The 18,839-nt window shown below is 38.4% G+C and overlaps 1 protein-coding gene and 2 non-coding genes across 3 annotated transcripts; 2 read left to right on the top strand and 1 right to left on the bottom strand.

The window, feature by feature from the left end:
• Window positions 1–220: 220 nt before the first annotated feature.
• Window positions 221–18,826, top strand: LOC134826506 (disintegrin and metalloproteinase domain-containing protein 10-like). Its single transcript, XM_063838889.1, has 16 exons — window positions 221–318; window positions 500–617; window positions 1,224–1,327; window positions 2,536–2,663; window positions 2,817–2,971; window positions 3,174–3,315; window positions 3,635–3,755; window positions 4,051–4,188; window positions 14,733–14,893; window positions 15,084–15,278; window positions 15,404–15,656; window positions 15,789–15,941; window positions 16,095–16,231; window positions 16,379–16,522; window positions 16,733–16,865; window positions 17,587–18,826. The coding sequence occupies exons 1-16, from the start codon at window positions 273–275 to the stop codon at window positions 17,730–17,732; spliced, it is 2,274 nt and encodes a 757-aa protein (XP_063694959.1). The 5' UTR covers window positions 221–272; the 3' UTR covers window positions 17,733–18,826.
• LOC134812065 (U2 spliceosomal RNA) lies at window positions 4,842–5,033 on the top strand. Its single transcript, XR_010159883.1, has one exon. It is a non-coding gene; the product is annotated as a U2 spliceosomal RNA (small nuclear RNA).
• LOC134812062 (U2 spliceosomal RNA) lies at window positions 9,380–9,571 on the bottom strand. The gene has a single exon (XR_010159880.1). It is a non-coding gene; the product is annotated as a U2 spliceosomal RNA (small nuclear RNA).
• Window positions 18,827–18,839: the final 13 nt, after the last annotated feature.

The following is an 18,839-nucleotide window of genomic DNA, read 5'->3' as shown; positions in this document are numbered from 1 at the left end:
ATTTATTGCACGAACCTGCCAAACGAACAGTGGTTCAACTAAGGGCCCCGCTGACCCGGCAGTGCAGGGTGCGCCATCTTGGGAGAGGCTCCAAATCGTCGTTTGAATATGGGACAATTTGAAAAACGAAACTAAAGTTCTAGCAAAATCTATTGTTTTACTCTAGAAACACATTAATTTAGAGATTTTACGGTACCGGCTAATTCTCGTACTGTATTTGAATACTTTCAGGAATGTAATATTATGACCTGGGTGGCAGATTTTCTATTCAGATGTATCATTTACTATTGATACTACTTGTTTCTTCGTGTATAACAGGTAATTGTAGTTTTATTATTGTCAATAAACTGACTTATTTTATGGTGCCATTGATAATTTAATTATTATTTTATCATGTGTTGCATGTAATTTGTTGTTCTCATCTCATCAATGTAATCAATAATTAATTTCCACAATAATAATAAAAACAACAATGGTGTTTACAATTGCACTTCTCCAGGCCAGAAGTACATCAAGAAGTTTTATCATGTAACACACGACTCACAGAGTTTAGAGACCTATAAACTAGCGAGCATCTCAGATTCGTCTTTCCTGTTTGTGTTGTCATACGGATACAGGTATATATTGGGTATTGATTTCTCATTGCTTGCCTAATAAGTTTATTAAATAGCAGATCGAGTATTTGTGTAAATATAGATTTTGATTCTAATTTTAGTCTAGTATTTGAACAATTTGATTAATAAATTTTATGAGACAGTTTTCTCACATATTTACCAATTTTGTCAGCATGAATACGAAGTTGTTACTTTGAAACGTCGTTCTTCCTAACAGTGCGGTATTATTTGTCGCAAGAAATCAGAATAATCAGAAATTATTTGGAACTCCCAAAAACTGTCCTAATAAACTACATGTTAAATATATTAAGTAGCTATGTATACCAGTAGGACATTTTCAAAAATGTCCTTCCATTTAAAGTGTTCTCCTCTTCAAAAATCCTCCAAAATGTCGTCGTACCAATCAGTGAGGTCGGTGAGAGCGGGGGGGGGGGGGGGGGGGGGGGGGGGTGACACATCAAGATAATGTATAATTTATATCCGGAGAAAACTTCGAAAGAATGAAAGTTTTGAAATTATCCTACCGGTCGCGGTATATAGTTTCAATCATTATATAATAGAGATGTTTATTTCTTAGATTGGCACGGCACTAAACAATTGCTATTTTAGAGACCTGAGGATTAAGCTGTATCCACCTCACCACCTAGACTCGCTATCAACCCCTCTCCTTGAGTCCCACAGTGATCACACTCTTCTTACTGGTTATGTTGAAGGTTTGTTAATCTACTGCCACTGGTATAATTACTGGTAATACTCTACTGGTATTTCTAGAACTACTAGAACTACTGGTAATACTCTACTGGTATTACTAGTAATACTCTACTGGTATTACTGGTAATACCAGTGGTCAACCGGGGGCAGGATTCTAACCGGGGCCGGGGCCAGGGAGCCCCAATATAGCCGGGGCCGGGAAATCTTCCATTTTGCCGGGGCCGGGGGTAGTTTACCAAACTGAAGTCAGAAATTGAAACATGAATTTGATAATAATTTAGGCTGGTGTGATGCAATCGATAAGGATTAAACTCAAGGTGCGGCTTATCCTCACCGACTTGAGGATTAAACCGCAACTTCGTGCTGTGAACCAACTCAGGATAATCCTCATTATCCTGAGATCCATACTTAATTTCTAATCCTCAACTCGGAACGGAGGATAACCTTCAGCTGCTACTTTATCTGGACCTCGGGATTTAAAAGTAATCCCACATCCAAATATGGCTCAGTTCACAAAAATTTACCATAAATGTTAGGCTCTGTAGTTTACGTTGAGCCGTAGTTTTAGCTGCAGTGCAGTATTTTTACTTTCTAGTTTCTACGTATGTTTTATCGCAAATTTCTCGGAGACGATTAATTGAAAAGTCTGATCATACTGAGGAAAAACCACGGTTTTTATGTTACTAGCCGTAGTCTAATTAAAGCCGTATGTTGTATTTTCTATATTTAAACGTACTCAACGTAGACAATAGATTTTTTAACTTTGAAATCTCATAATTACCATTAAATTGTGTTTGATTTTTTTCAAAAATGTGCCAAAATCATTCATGAAATCCCCGGCTGTGCCCCCGGCAAACGCATGTTTTTTGGCCGGGGCCGGGGTTAAATTTATTGGCCGGGGCCGGGGCTTACCCCCGGCGATTTGCCAAATTTTTGCCGGGGCCGGGAAGGGCCGGGGCCCCGGTCGACCACTGGGTAATACTCTACTGGTATTATTGGTATTACTGGTTTAATGATGCATCTTTATTTTGCGTCATGACGATTAACATTAGATACTAACATTAGATACTGCTTGTCTACCCATTACATCTACTGACTGGCAGAACTGTTAAATCACCATGAGATGTAGCGATACTTAATAAATCAAATCATATGATTAATTTTAACCGATCATGGCACATAACAACTAACAATCACTATCAAATTTCAGGTGATCCTAATTCGGAGGTGTTGGGTCACTTCACAAAAGAGGGTATATTCAGTGGTGTAGTGTACACAGCGGAAGACACCATTCACATTGAACCTTCCCACAGATTTGGAGTCACTACCTCTCACAATGTATGTTTTCGGTTTTAAAAACTGTTTTTCAGATTTTAATTGCAGCATTCACTTTTTACTAACCACTTTGTTGGTGGTGATAAGAATATCAGGTTATATTTTACATTATAAAAGTGTGAGAATTGACAAAAATAATAAAATTGAAATGTCCAGGTGGTCTATCACAGATCAGATGTAGATTATACAGAGGTTTACAAGAACTTTAAATATACTACCCCTGGTAATGTATATAAAGTTCCTAAAGAAGATATTCGCAAAGAAAACATTACATCAGAGGAGAAGCCAATATCGTATTCACATTATGTCAAGTAGGTCCCCCCTCCCCCCCCACCCCCCCCCCCCCCCTCCGAAGCTTTTCTAAGTACACATAGAAATTTACAACCTTTTCAAGTTCTTAAATATTGGATTAGAAGCTGGTCTTGAGCAGTTAACCAAGCAGGATACAGCTTACATTCTTCAGCCCGGCTCACCCCAGACACTCCTTTCCTTCTTACAACTTGCATTTTACAGACGGAGCGCCCAAGCTAGCGAAGACATACCAAGGAGAAGAAGGACATGTCCAGTGTATCTGGTATCTGATCATCTGTTCTTCGAGAAACACGGATTGAGCGATGAACAGAGAACTAAAAACGAGCTCATTCTACATTTACATGTTTGTTAAACATAGTTATCTGTTGCCATTATGCAATTGATTGATACAGTAGTTCAGATTAGAGCCCTGGCAGCGAAAGAACAATCTTTACCGAATTAACAGTTGATATCGATAATCAAAGTAAAAGTTATATCAACTTTATAGCGCAGTGGATAAAGTGTTATTTTCTATTAATTTTCATCTTGTTTTTTGAGCTCAGTATATACAAAACAAAAAAGTGCCCTAAGCTAATTTCAGGCTGGTGTAAGGTTTAAATCTGTATGACTTTACTTCTGATATAACTTCTGTATATATCATCTTGTATTATAACATCCTGCAGGAAGCAGATAAAATATTCCGTTCCACTGATTTCAACCAAGACGGAACAAACGATAACGTTGGATTTAGTGTGGCTAACATTTCTATACTCAAGAAGAACACCGCTGAAAGCAAGTTTAGTGGTACGTCATTCTGGTCTTAATTATCATGATAACTAATTAATTATTAATTATTGGCTTGTATATTGTCATTGGTTTATCAGTTTCTTGTTTCTTGTGTTACTTGTCGGTAAGTTTTGTGAACTAACAACTTTATAAAAGCATTGTTGAATAATACCCAATAATTGAATGTACAATAGCTGACCCAATTATAACTAATTAGCAGATCTAAGCTGACTACATTTTGCTGTTTATGTAACCTATAAAATTACTCAGAAGCCCTCTGAAAATGTAACCCCTATTTAAAACCATCTCCCAGACAAAGTTATTGGAGTTAAAGAGTTCCTGGACCGGTGGAGTGAATACAACCACGACCAGTACTGTCTGGCAGTTCTCTTCACTTACCGGGACTTTGACAGTGGAGTACTCGGACTTGCTTGGGTAGCGTCAGTAGATGGTAAGCTTGGGGGAAATCTTGCGATTTCGTTTTATCGGTCTCGACATTTCCCTTACAACCAAAGTATCAATATTGATTTGTCTAGAGTGTCTACACGGTTGTAATGTGGGCGAAAGCTACGGAGATTTCCATGATTTTAAGTTTTATCAGAGCATAATCTTAGTCCTGCAAAGATTGGGACTTGCAAATTTAAAAAACATTTATTGATTATTGCACGTTGTAGGGTACTGAAGTATTAAACTTATTGGTGAAATTGTGTGCATCTTTCCAGATAAAAGTCGAGAATATAATAAAAGATACCAAGTTAAAAACCAATTAGTCATAGAATTGGTCCATATATCAAACTTATTCTAACGGCACTTAACTAAATCGAATCCGATTGGAGACTCATTCGCAAAATTATGCACGAAGAGCGTGCATGAATTAAATTGTAACAGATAACAGTCGGATAAGGCAGTTTTACTTTATATTCCAATTATCTCAAAACATACCAGTTTAAATTTCATCGTAATGTTTCGGAAATTATTTTTGCCTATGAGATTGATAGTCAGAGTTAATTTAGCAACAAATTTGTGGAACATTCTGTGATACATTTCAAACGCAAGGAAATATTTTCGATGCTCCATATACTCCTCAATTCACCATCTAGTGTTATCGCTTCTCGGCCTTTTGGCTAAGATCAAGTGTAGTATCTGTTCTTATCAGTTTAATATCTGATACGCTACTCATCGAGTAGCTTCAATATTAAATTGATTTTTGGAAATCGGTCTTGGATGTGAAGCTTGCTTCAGCCAGACCACGAGTCTTCCCCGTATTGCAGTACCTCGGGGCTAGGCTCACCTCCCTTTGGGGAGGCCCTTACCAACAAGATGAAAATATGTGCATGCAGCATCCTAGGCAGTTACGTGGGGTGCCTACTGCCTAGGTTATAATGCTCATGAACATAAAATAGAAATTCGGCGGTTTGACAGGCTGAGCGCCGCCCAGTAAGCATGGCAGATCTGTTTAGTGTGACATGACATAGTTCCATGTTATTTCTTGATATCACTGCACAGTTCTCCGAACATCGCACCATCTCTCAATTCTTCGTTCAATATATTGCATCAGTTTGAAAATCTGAAACGATCAATATCTGAGTGGGTTTGGAGTTCGGACTGCAGTGTAGATTTTTATACTCAGAAAGCTATCTTCAATCTTATGACCTCACAGAAATATCTATTTCCGACATTTCGACTAAATCGCAGCTTTTTAGTCAATCTGTTTGATCTGGCGACAGCTTCTATATTCCCGAGGCCTACTTACTTTGCAGTTTTAATATACAATTTGAACACTTTCATGGTTGGGGACCCGGCACATGGGTACCTATTTACGCGATCAAAGGCCCAAAACTAGCGTAACAGTGCAAAGACTGGAATGTAGATGCGAATGTAGATGCGATGATTCAGATAAATTGTTCATTAAATTGTACATATCTATCTATTGGTGTCGAGATGTATAAGATAAATCTTCTTTCTATATTACCTAAATTTAGGCATACCTCTAAGATACTAAGAAAGAGGCTGTGTGATATCAGATGCTATGAATCGTATTTGTAAAGTGTTAAAGTATTACATCACTCAAATTGCGTTAGTGCGCTTACAGACAAGGTCTACAAAAGAATGTGTCTGGAACACGCGAGTCGCCGTAAGACAATTTCAGCATCTGAAAAGTTCGTGCATGCTGCGCGCGCGCGGCGAGCCTGTTTAAATTTACTCGATTTAATTTATAACACAGGCTGGCAGCCTGCATGCATCTCGGTACATCAGGCCAAGCGGCAAGTACCTGATGTTTAGAACTGCATTACTGTATCAGTCACCAATAATTCTCAATAGTTATATAAATTATTTTACTCCACACACATGTTTACTTGTCAGTCGTTGCCCGACCTTAATATCATCTCATCGTAGACGGGATGGTGGAGGGGCTGCCGGTGCATGCGAAGCCGTACACATGTTTTCTGGTAAAATTTTCTACCACGAGAAATATGCTACGTCTATCCGGTCTATGGTGATGTCTTTTCGACACAGCATTGGATCAGACTGCTCCTGGCTCCATCGATTACGATCAGCAACCATTTCATTTATGGACACGTTCATTTGAGTTTGAGGATATTGGTAAATATAAGTGACCCTATTAAAAGGCACAGTGTAGTTGACTTTGTCACACTATGAAATTACACAAACCCTTGATGGTTAGGATAATCGTTTCATCCTCTAGGCTAACTTTGTCACTTAACGATATCTTAATCAGGTGATAAGATATCGCTTAAATACGGCCGGCACGGAAATGGTTACATTGTCACACTATAAACATGTGACGGAGTAAATATGGACCCCTTGCTGCCGTTTTTGACCAAATTTTTGGGTGTCCAGTTGATTGGATGGGTACATATGACCATTACCTACATATTTGACGACTTTTTTCGTTAGATGGTGCACTCAGGTTTACTCTGTCACACATTTAAGAAAACATGTGAAGAATGTTTAGGGCACCCTGATAAGCAATGCTGAGTAGTGTAGGTTTATTTGATGGCCTGGAAGTGCTAGGAATTGTTATTATATCATATAGTCGTAAGGAATTAAAACACAGAAGGCACAAACAAGTTTACTTTGTCACATAATCTTGATGATATCTGAACATGTGTGAAATTAAACAAATAATGATATACCAGCTTAAACCCCTTATATTACATACTATGGATCAAACAACACTGCTAGTACCACGCACCAGTCACATAAATCATTATCGGGTGGCAATATGTTAACAGTGTCACAATTAAACTACCGCAACATGGTCAAAAATAGGGTAATTTCGTCACAACAAAATTATTATAACTCTGTTAGCTCCTTGCTGGCAAAATAACTAGTTCATTGATGATAAAGTTACATAGTATTCTAATAGAAGTATAGCTCTTCAAAATAGGGGCAAGACATGTTTACTTTGTCACATCAGTTATTATAAGAGTTAGGTAATCGTCATCAGATTAACAGATCTTTTTCGTAGTTTGAATCGATTAATATAGTATAGGCAATAAAGCATCCTATGCCAATTTTAACACACTATCTTGATATTTTTGGGGCAGGGAAAGTTAATTTTGTCACATTTTCAGCGTCTTTGACAAATTAATCTAAAATTGTTAAACTTGAGCCCTGATGTTCTAGACAATATTCTACCAATCGTTTCTGAAAGAATGCTGAATTCTAATAGAGTTATAGATCTTCAAAATAGGGGCAAGACATGTTTACTTTGTCACATCAGTTACTATTAGAGTTAGGTAATCGTCATCAGATTAACAGATCTTTTTCGTAGTTTGGATTGATTTATATAGGTAATAAAGCAGCCTATGCTAATTTTTACACACTATCTTGAAATTGTTGGGGCAGGAAAAGTCAATTTTGTCACATTTTTAGTGATTTTGACAAATTTAACCTAAAATTGTTAAACTTGAGCTCTGATGTTCTGGACAATATTCTACCGATTTTTGTCTGAAATCTAGGTAAACTATAGGTAAAAATATAATATTAATCATAAGCTAAAATGTACTAATCTTTGTATTCTAAATGGGGAAAAGAAGAAACATTGTCAGTCAGTCGAGAAAATTGTCAGTCAGGCTATATGGCAGCTTTGTAGATGTTGTGACAATGCTAGTAGTGGTCCCAGGCTTGCGACTGGAATTGCGGTGTTAAATCGATTTAACGGTATACCAACGATCCACCTCCCACTTGTTGTTTGGTACTTAGCATTAATAGTGTTAGCTGTAGCCATTTATAGCAAAGAATGTTGAATGCTAATAGAGTCATAGAATATACAGATCTTCAAATAGGGGCAAGACATGTTTACTTTGTCACATCAGTTATTATAAGAGTTATTATAAGAGACTATTTCATTCTATAATCATTATTTTTAACCTATTTACGATTTCGTATCATTTTTTGTGACAATGTAAACACTGATCTTAACTTGCATCAACTACATTGTCATCAAAGTTTTCCCGCCTTTCAAACCAAAATCAGATATAAATAATTCGCCCAAAATTTAAAATTCCAAATATTGTGACGGAATTTACCTCATTTCCCAATAACCAAGTGCCTTTTTAGCTAACTATTCGAAACAACATATTTTAGGGCTTTGATTGGTAGATCAACCATCAAATAATGAGTTAAAAGGTTTTTGAGGACATCTCATAGTAGAATAGAGGTATGGTATTCTGAGTGTGACAAAGTTACCCAAATATTGCCTTGTAACCGTTCGATCCGTGCCCTTTAACCAATGTTGTATCATAATTGTTAGATTGACCTAATCTACTATATTTCAGACCAAGGAATGATAATTAGACAACTGCAGTTAACTAAGTCACACAAAATGTGACATTTGAACCATTATAGTGCCTAACAACAATAGATTTTCTTTCTGAGCAGTGCATATGGGAGTATGGGTTACGTGGCTAATGTTCAGAACTTCTGAACGTGCTAGGTTAATAGATGTCAAAATTAAGCCACTATCGTCGAAAACGCTATCATTTTTGTTTACCAATATCCTCAAACTCAAATGAACGTGTCCTTATACCAATCATTACGACATTTTGTCGAGCCTTCGCTCAGTAACGCTAGTTTTGGGCCTTTGATCGCGTAGATAGGAACCCTTGTGCTGGGACCTCAACTATGAAAGTGTTCAAATTGTGTATTGAATTATAACTGCAAAAGGCCTCGGGAATATAGAAGCTGTCGCCAGATCAAACAGATTGACTAAAAAGCTGCGATTTAGTCGAAATGTCGGAAATAGATATTTCTGTGAGGTCATAAGATTGAAGATAGCTTTCTGAGTATAAAAATCTACACTGCAGTCCGAACTCCAAACCCACTCAGATATTGATCGTTTCAGATTTTCAAACTGATGCAATATATTGAACGAAGAATTGAGAGATGGTGCGATGTTCGGAGAACTGTGCAGTGATATCAAGAAATAACATGGAACTATGTCATGTCACACTAAACAGATCTGCCATGCTTACTGGGCGGCGCTCAGCCTGTCAAACCGCCGAATTTCTATTTTATGTTCATGAGCATTATAACCTAGGCAGTAGGCACCCCACGTAACTGCCTAGGATGCTGCATGCACATATTTTCATCTTGTTGGTAAGGGCCTCCCCAAAGGGAGGTGAGCCTAGCCCCGAGGTACTGCAATACGGGGAAGACTCGTGGTCTGGCTGAAGCAAGCTTCACATCCAAGACCGATTTCCAAAAATCAATTTAATATTGAAGCTACTCGATGAGTAGCGTATCAGATATTAAACTGATAAGAACAGATACTACACTTGATCTTAGCCAAAAGGCCGAGAAGCGATAACACTAGATGGTGAATTGAGGAGTATATGGAGCATCGAAAATATTTCCTTGCGTTTGAAATGTATCACAGAATGTTCCACAAATTTGTTGCTAAATTAACTCTGACTATCAATCTCATAGGCAAAAATAATTTCCGAAACATTACGATGAAATTTAAACTGGTATGTTTTGAGATAATTGGAATATAAAGTAAAACTGCCTTATCCGACTGTTATCTGTTACAATTTAATTCATGCACGCTCTTCGTGCATAATTTTGCGAATGAGTCTCCAATCGGATTCGATTTAGTTAAGTGCCGTTAGAATAAGTTTGATATATGGACCAATTCTATGACTAATTGGTTTTTAACTTGGTATCTTTTATTATATTCTCGACTTTTATCTGGAAAGATGCACACAATTTCACCAATAAGTTTAATACTTCAGTACCCTACAACGTGCAATAATCAATAAATGTTTTTTAAATTTGCAAGTCCCAATCTTTGCAAGACTAATATAAGTTTATGCTCGGATAAAAATTAAAATCAAGCAAGTTTTCGTAGTTTTCGTAGTTTTCGTAGTTTTCGTAGTTTTCGCCCACAATACAACCGTGAAGTTTGTAACCGTGTGTAGGATATCTCCATGCTGTACACACAGTACACACTGTGTTCAATGTGCTAGGAACTCTATGTTATTGGACTTCTTTACGAATGCCCTATCCAATTATGTCATCCATGACAGTGCGTATTATGTTTAGTTTCCAGTAGAGTACTGTGTCCGAACTCCGAGTGTCCTTTTGAAATGAAGTTAGAATTGCCTCGTAAGCCAGCCATCATCTGATCATGAGTTATTTAGTTGAAAACAATCACGCAAGGCAAATTGCTCGCCATGGTGAAATTGTCAGAAAGATTCCTGTCCATATTGAAATGAAATGAAATATAGCATTTTTATCCGGCTTATATCAACAATTATAATAAAAATAAAGATTGCCACTGTCAAAGCGGCGGGCCTCGAAATATATTCCATTACTCCAAAAACACTCAATTTATGAATATGAACGTAAAACTCTAAGGAACAGTTTATGATCTTGACATTTTTGGCTTTTACTATTATTATTAGCTGATAAATGGTACGAGAATAACCTAATGAAACTTTGACTGTTCTCGTCTTGTCTGATGATTTTCTCCCAACTCGGAAAGATAAACAATTCACATTTCCCTATGGCGTTAATGACGACAATTACTTTGGCCTGTTTGAAATCAGGTAGGACCTTTTAATCCAGTATCTTGAAACAATTGCTTTCTAACGGTTCGGTAACTGTTTTTTTTTTTTTTTTTTTTTTTTTTTTTTTTTTTAAGAGAGGCTGGGCATAGAAAGCCCACTAGAGGATAGCATTAAGATGCTTTGCCTACCTCTGGGATGAGGGGGGGTTTATTGGAGACAACAGTGTGAATTGTGGAGGACGGTGGTGGTAATGATCTGAATGGGAATACCGCGCTTTGGTACCAGATGAGTTTATAGATCAGTTAGGCAAGGCTGCAAATGTGATGTGTTAATGCGCTAAGTTACGCCAGTCTGATCCAGTTCTTCTGGTACTATTAAGCGTTTGGTGCGGTTTGTGAAGTTGACGATTGTGGTAATGTGGTGGTTGTCGAATATGTCGTTGACCGAGAGGTAGTAGTCCCGAAAGTATTGACCTCTTAGTTGGGCAATAGCTGGGCACTGTCCAAGAAAGTGTGAGACAGTTTCCTCTCCGTCACCGCACATAGGACAAGCACTGGTGCTAGATTTGCGGATGGTGTGAAGGTGTTTGTTTAAGCCACAGTGGCCCGTGATTAGGTGGACTGCGGTTCTATAGTCTTGTCTATTGTTGATGAGTGACGTGTTTATATTATTGATTATTTTGGTGTGCTTTTGGCCAAGTGTTAGTTTGGTGTGTCTAGGACCATCCGTTAACCAGATATCCTGATTCAGTCTGTGGACTTTGTTGTTGATTTGTCGTTTGATGTAAGATTGAGGGATTGGGCATTTCAAAACGTGTTCGCTGGTCGTGCCAAGCTTGGCCAGCTCATCCGCTTTTTCATTTCCCCACAACCCAATATGGGCTGCGATCCATCGGATCTCTAGAGTGTTGTTCGATCCGAGTGCGTTAAGGGTGTCATAACAGTCTCTAGTAGTTCTGCTCCTCGTTGAAAGCGAGGAAATAGCTTGTATGGAGGAGAGACTATCAGACCATATAATGATGTGTGAATTGGTGTAGGATGCGAGATACTTGCAGGCTTCAATGATTGCAGTAAGCTCCGTCTGGTAGACAGTGCAATAATCAGGGAGCTTGAATGATCTCTCTTCCAGGATGGTGTTGTTGTTGTCAGTCGTGATGATGTACCCAGCCCCACTTCCGGAGTCTGATAGAGACCCGTCTGTGTAGCAGGTGATCGTTTCACTGGTAATGTTGTCGATGGTGTGTTGGAGTGCGGTTCTGTATTCAGTGTTGTTAGTTCCAGGAGTGGTGACGGTGATTCGGTAACTGTTATATCCGCAGTAGAACACTTATTTTAGAATTCCTTTCTAATCCACAGTCTCTGGCCCATTATTAAGGGTATTATTAGAAACTAGTGCAACCCGTGCCTACGGTAGGCACGTAGGCACGGGTTGAAATGCAGTTGAAATGCAAAAGTATAAACCGGCCTATTATATTCGAAAGTATGAACTCTCTCTATAGTCCAAACATACCGCAATGAGTGCCCCTCTCCTAATAAGCTTATAGTATTACATTACAGTGAATCTTGCGGCTGATCTACTGCCAAATATGAAATAACCTAATTATTATTCATGTTTCAACCCTGCATAATAAGCAGTAATGGGAGAGAGAGAGAGAGAGAGAGAGAGAGAGAGAGAGAGAGAGAGAGAGAGAGAGAGAGAGAGAGAGAGAGAGAGAGAGAGAGAGAGAGAGAGAGAGAGAGAGAGAGAGAGAGAGAGAGAGAGAGAGAGAGAGAGAGAGAGAGAGAGAGAGAGAGAGAGAGAGAGAGAGAGAGAGAGAGAGAGAGAGAGAGAGAGAGAGAGAGAGAGAGAGAGAGAGAGAGAGAGAGAGAGAGAGAGAGAGAGAGAGAGAGAGAGAGAGAGAGAGAGAGAGAGAGAGAGAGAGAGAGAGAGAGAGAGAGAGAGAGAGAGAGAGAGAGAGAGAGAGAGAGAGAGAGAGAGAGAGAGAGAGAGAGAGAGAGAGAGAGAGAGAGAGAGAGAGAGAGAGAGAGAGAGAGAGAGAGAGAGAGAGAGAGAGAGAGAGAGAGAGAGAGAGAGAGAGAGAGAGAGAGAGAGAGAGAGAGAGAGAGAGAGAGAGAGAGAGAGAGAGAGAGAGAGAGAGAGAGAGAGAGAGAGAGAGAGAGAGAGAGAGCGAGGAGGGAGAAAAAGTCAGCCATTTTATGTCACATTTGTGGTACAAAACCATCAATTAAACCACCAGCCGATTTTTAAAAGATTTCCTAATTGGCTTCGTCAGAGTTTTGTTTGCACTATACCGAAAAAACCAGTCCCATAACTCTTACCGTTTTCTTAATTAAGCCGCTCGGAAATTTCCCACACACAGATTTACTGGGATTATTAGTATTGATGATTGTTCAAGTTAGAACACCCCAGTCCCCACTTGTATTCAATTGAAATATCAGTTAATCCACTCACTGACAATCTCAGAGTAATCACAAAATCAGCCTTTTTGTCGTATTAACTGTAGACTCAAGTAGTATCTGTATTCGGTAAGTATCTGTATCTGTAAAGAGCCTAACACTAAAAGATACTTGACTTTCAATTTATGACCACAAATCCATTCGCTTCTGTGAACTGCCGCCAACCGCCTGCATTGTGGACACGCAACACCTCCCGCGTCGAGCCCAGAATCACCTGAAAAACTAATTATAAGTTCTTCTTCGCTGTGGTACCAGTAAGTGCGTGTGTACGACTATAATATACTTATTGCAAATCACAAGAAGCGTTATAGTGATCCTGGCACTACACGCCCTGACCTCCGGCTGGCAGAATTCCCGCCAATCAGGACGGGGAGAGGATATACACTCTCCAATCACAGCACGTCTCTAAATCCTACTGTCACGTGATAAGCTGTGATGGATTGGCTTTTACAAAACCATAATTCATTAGAGCTTTAAAAATTAACTTGCTCTAATTTCCTACCAGGTCAGTTAAATGATAATTTTCCGATATTTTATAAGCTGTCCAGCACCTCGATCATACTAATTTGTAAACCGTAGTAGCCGTTGACCAATCGTAGAAGCTGCTACGGAAAGGAGGAGTTGCTACGAAAAGGAAAATTAATGAACAAATTTATGATTAGGCCCGGTTTTTCCGAATCAGTATATTGGATACACTGGTTTACCGTCCATTTCTTGATTACCTGATTACCAAATTTTGCTAACTGAAAAACTTTGAATGGATTAGGACAGTGTTCGCTCTTTAAATCACGATATACCGGATACAGCACAGGGAAGAGAAAAAAAGTACAAATGGGTGATGTCTGTCCGTCCATACGACTCACTTTATGCCACAGTAATATTTATTTTCAATAACTGATGGCTATAAAACATGTTTCCGTCGGATTGTAGAAACAAAAATGAATTAATTCGGGGCTCCTGGATTATATTACGAATCTCAATAAATTCCCTGGTCCGGTCCAAGGCTCTTAACACAGACACGAATTGTAATCGATGAGATAATTTAAAGTGCAGCCCAGACGACATTACTTCCCAATTTCTAGACAATTTTATTTACTAGTAATGACTATTTGACCCAAAAAACTCTACCCTTGATTGAAATTAGTATGTTCCGAATGGGTCTATTGAATTATGATCAGTGATAAATAGTATCAGGGAGGCATTTGCTACAATGGGTGATTCAATATTAAATGGAATGGGCGTCTTTTAGACTATTAGTCTGAAATGAGTGGATGGTAACTGGTAAAGGTGTAAGACCATCGGGAAACAAATCCATGTGGAGAAGAAACCCCATTTGATTTATAAAATGGGTGATATGATAATTCAATTGAACCGTTTCATGGTTTGTAGCTCAATTGTTAGGGTTTATGAAGTATGAACGACAAGAAAAAGAAAAACTCAGAAAAACCAACAAATATTAACTTTATGCAAAACATTTGAACAATTCTCCCAATATCACTCAGGTGCACCCGGTGGAGTCTGCCAGAAGCGACAAGCAGTCGGGGGATACAACAGAAACCTAAACACTGCCATCGTGTCCCTTATCAACTTTGGCAGATATGTGGGCCATGCGGTCTCTTTTATCACTGTCGCTCACGAGCTGGGCCACAACTTTGGATCTTCTGTGAGTATTGAAAGTGGTTGGTTGTAGTGCTTTGTTATTTGTTTGCTGTGGAATAAAACCGACTTAGTGTCAATGACCGAAGAAACAGTTTCCTCTGACAATCTTATTTCCAATGCTACCCGTCCTTCCCCTCTGGTTATATATTAGTTATGTTAATCAAACCAATGCTTGATAATTTGATATTTCTCAGCACGACGAGGATTCTCCTTCATGCTCGCCCGGGTTAGAAGGAGCTGGGAACTACATCATGTACGCACGTGCAACAGATGGCAACCTGCCAAACAACGTTAAGTTCAGCTTATGCAGCAAAGAAGCTATCACACGAGTACTTTCTGTCAAGGCTGTACAGTGTTTTCAACAGGAGAAGAGTTACTGTGGTAACAAGGTCAGTCTCATATATTGGTATCCTTCCTTAGTTTGACGAATCCAACCCTCAGGGACCGAATAATTATCCAAATATGCCTGTTTTGATATCTGATGATTTTTCATTAAACCACCCGAATTTCCCAGATAAAAGAATGGAACGAGGTATGTGACTGTGGAAACGTAGAAACGTGTAACGACATCGACCACTGCTGTACCCCCAAATCAGGCATCTCCACAGGATGTGTCCTGAAGAGAAGTCAGCTACGCGGACCTGCATACCATTACCAGTGCAGTCCTCAGGAGGGGCCGTGTTGTGAGGCGGCTAGTTGCTCTTATACTGCCAAGTCTCACAAGTGTCATGATGAGGAATCCTGCAAACATTCCAGCTACTGTAACGGTGAGTTGTAACATTCCAGCTACTGTTACAAATTACAATCAACTTCTGTTGTCTTGTTTTAGACATTACTTTTCCGTCTTCAAGTTCTTATTTTCTTTACTCGGGGTTATGACACAGTGTTTCCCTGACCAGGTTCCTCTGGAGTGTGTCCAGCAGCTCCCCACAAAAATCAGATGTATTGTAATGATGGTTCCAACACTTGCTACGAGGGAGAGTGTAAGGGCAGTGTCTGTCAGCTGGTAAACTTGGCCGAGTGCCAATGTCAGAGAGATAATCTGTGTACAGGTGCGTTAAGATCTGTGACGATCTTTACATACCTGTATCTTTACATTTCTTGTCTGGTGAACTTTCAAGGAAAAACATTATTTGAGATTTTGATCATACGACTTTAAGCGTTCATGTATCTATCTCGTTGGTAGAAACTTCTTATTTTTACAGTGTGCTGCTTGGAAGGAGGGATGTGTCGACCATCGGGCAGTTTACTGAATCAGGACATTCAACTAACATACCTGATGTCTGGTAGATCTTGTAACAACTACAAGGGCTACTGTAACAGTGATCATCAGTGTATACAGGTACAGATATTTCATACTGACAACTGATCGCTGTGTAGTTCCACAGTACTGCAGCTGATTATTCTCCATTTTTTTGCCTTATAACTTACAACAATGCCTTATTTCGTGGCTATGTTTTCACCGTACGATATCAATAACATCCTGCAGGTTAACCTAGAGAATCCCCTCACTTCGTTGGATGATATTTTCTCGAAGAAGAATCTGGGAAATGCGTACCAGTGGCTGAAGACGCACTGGTATTACACGCTCACCATTATCGGCTGTACCTTCCTACTTTGTATTCTCCTCAAGGTTCCCTGTCTTAAACATTTACACGTCATGCTTCTATAATAGCTTAACCTAAATAGGCTACAATCTCATGCTTTAAAGTTTGTAGTTTAACAGCGACAGTTTTAGATGATTTCATAATCTGAATAGAGATTCAAGATTGACAAATTCCAATAACAAGCATGGTCTGAAATCTAAATCCTTCTTAATTTGGCTGATTAAAACTGTAACCAGGTGACGTACAGACGATCAGCCCCCATGCAGAAGTACATGCAGCACATCTCCCAAACCCTGAGAAGAGTCAGTAAACCAAACAGCCACTACCAGCACCACCAGCTGCCTGGTACTCCTAACAGCGACGAGGACCGTAAGTACTGGGACCCGGGGTTTTTAAAGGGTTAGGCTCGTGAACTTCTGCCCCCATGGGAATTACCGCTGGTATTTTTAGGGGCTGTTGACAAGGGATATAATATTATCTGTCAAAAATTCCATGACAACTGTTATCTGCGACACAGAGAAATTATTTATTGGGTTGTCTGGATTTTAGGTATATCAAGCATTCTGTCCGTTTATTGTTACACAATTCTTAACTATGTAGGAAATTATGGTTAGACAATTTAAATAATTAATTAGGCTGGGAACGGGTGATCAATGCACCAAGGCAACAATTTCACCGGCGAACTGAATTCTCATGTTACCACTTGGACTATTATGGTATTGTAATGAATTCAGCACGGTTCAATATATATTTTAATAGTATGCTTCTAAGTAGTATCCTCCTTTTGAATTATCTAAGTTTCATACCCGCTAAACGAACAATTTATATTATCCAATTTATCCAATTTAAATGAATACTGGTTAACTCCAATAAATTAGCTATCCTAATATCCTATGTCTCCATGTATATTTAATTTAAGGGTTATGGTGGATCATAAGGTCATTGCCATTCACCATTACTGAATGGAAAGCAAAAATAGGAAGATTATAGGAATCGGAAAAATTTTATTCAGCTGGTCCTGGCATGTAATTTATTGAAGAAAAAAATCTTTTGGCTTTTTGTCTGGGTCTCTCACACACTTTACCCGCAGAAGAGAAGCTGGCAAGGATGTGTGCAATGTTCCCCACAGCGAGCAGGGCAGTGACATGGGACGTGAGAAGAGAGGCGGTGAGTGAGGAGGCTGCCGTTATTACCATGCTCAATCTGGGATATCCCTTCAAACCTAACTCATTGTAAACAACAGTCTCCTTTTTTCAACCTTGAATTTCGTCGATCAATTACTTTTTTAAAGTTGAGGACAGCACAGCTCGAAGAAAAACTCGAAGAAAAACTTTAAAATTCAGTGTTCATTGCAAATTTCATTGTGAAAAGATATGAATAGTAAACAGCCAGCAATCATGTATGCATCCAAACACGTTTATTGACCCAAAAAGTAAGAACAATATACAGATCAGATTTCAAAAGTAACCCTATATCTTTACGTAGTATGCTATAAACAATGATACTATTTAAGTATTTCCATCTTACGGGGGTATTAGGCTTTAGCTGCCAAAATTAAACAAATACTGTTTTCATTTAAACTTTGATTTATACTCTGATGATTCATGATATTTGAAAGTTATTTTTGGCTGGAGGTGGCCACTTTTGCTTTGACTCGTGACAGATGTGCCCCTATATTATTAATTTTAGTAGCTGGTCTCAAAGCTGCTTAAGTAACTGAATAGCATAACTGAATGGTAAATTTGGGCTGTTTACATGTCGAAATAAATCTGTTTCATCTCCCAGTCCTCATTTGTTAACTTAGTGTTTTGCTCATTTAAATTTTTGGTAATAATGAACGATCTAAGTATTTAATTATTCGTTGCTAACTAATTTGTTATTTTAAGTAAAATTATTTCAACTTCAGATAGTTTTTCTATGCTACAATGTATGTTTTAAAGCTGTTCAGTGACCACATCTTTAAAAAGGCCTTATTTTGAGTTAACTGACAATTTCTACCGGGTGGAACTGCAAGCGCACCATAATTTGGCACTGTTTTATATCATGATGTCATTTAAACTTAAACCACTATGTATTTTAAATGTCATTCTAGTTTTTATATTATTACGTAATTCTGATATATGATAAGTTTAGTTTTTTTCTAGTGCTGACGATTCAGATTTTATGTATTCATTAAAAACATAGAAAGACTAGAATGCTGGTTCATATAATTTTTGTAGCTAAAACAGTTTTACTTTTTAGTAAATATATTAATCATTTATCAATTTTATATGATGATATTGATTATTAATATTTGTATTACTTATTTATTCATTCTTTACTGTTCGTAATTCAGGTGTTTAA

This window comes from Bolinopsis microptera, chromosome 2 (genome assembly GCF_026151205.1).
Source record: "Bolinopsis microptera isolate Bmic1 chromosome 2, MBARI_Bmic_1.0, whole genome shotgun sequence".
Lineage (NCBI taxonomy): Eukaryota > Metazoa > Ctenophora > Tentaculata > Lobata > Bolinopsidae > Bolinopsis > Bolinopsis microptera.
This window is presented reverse-complemented; position numbering and strand designations above follow the sequence as displayed.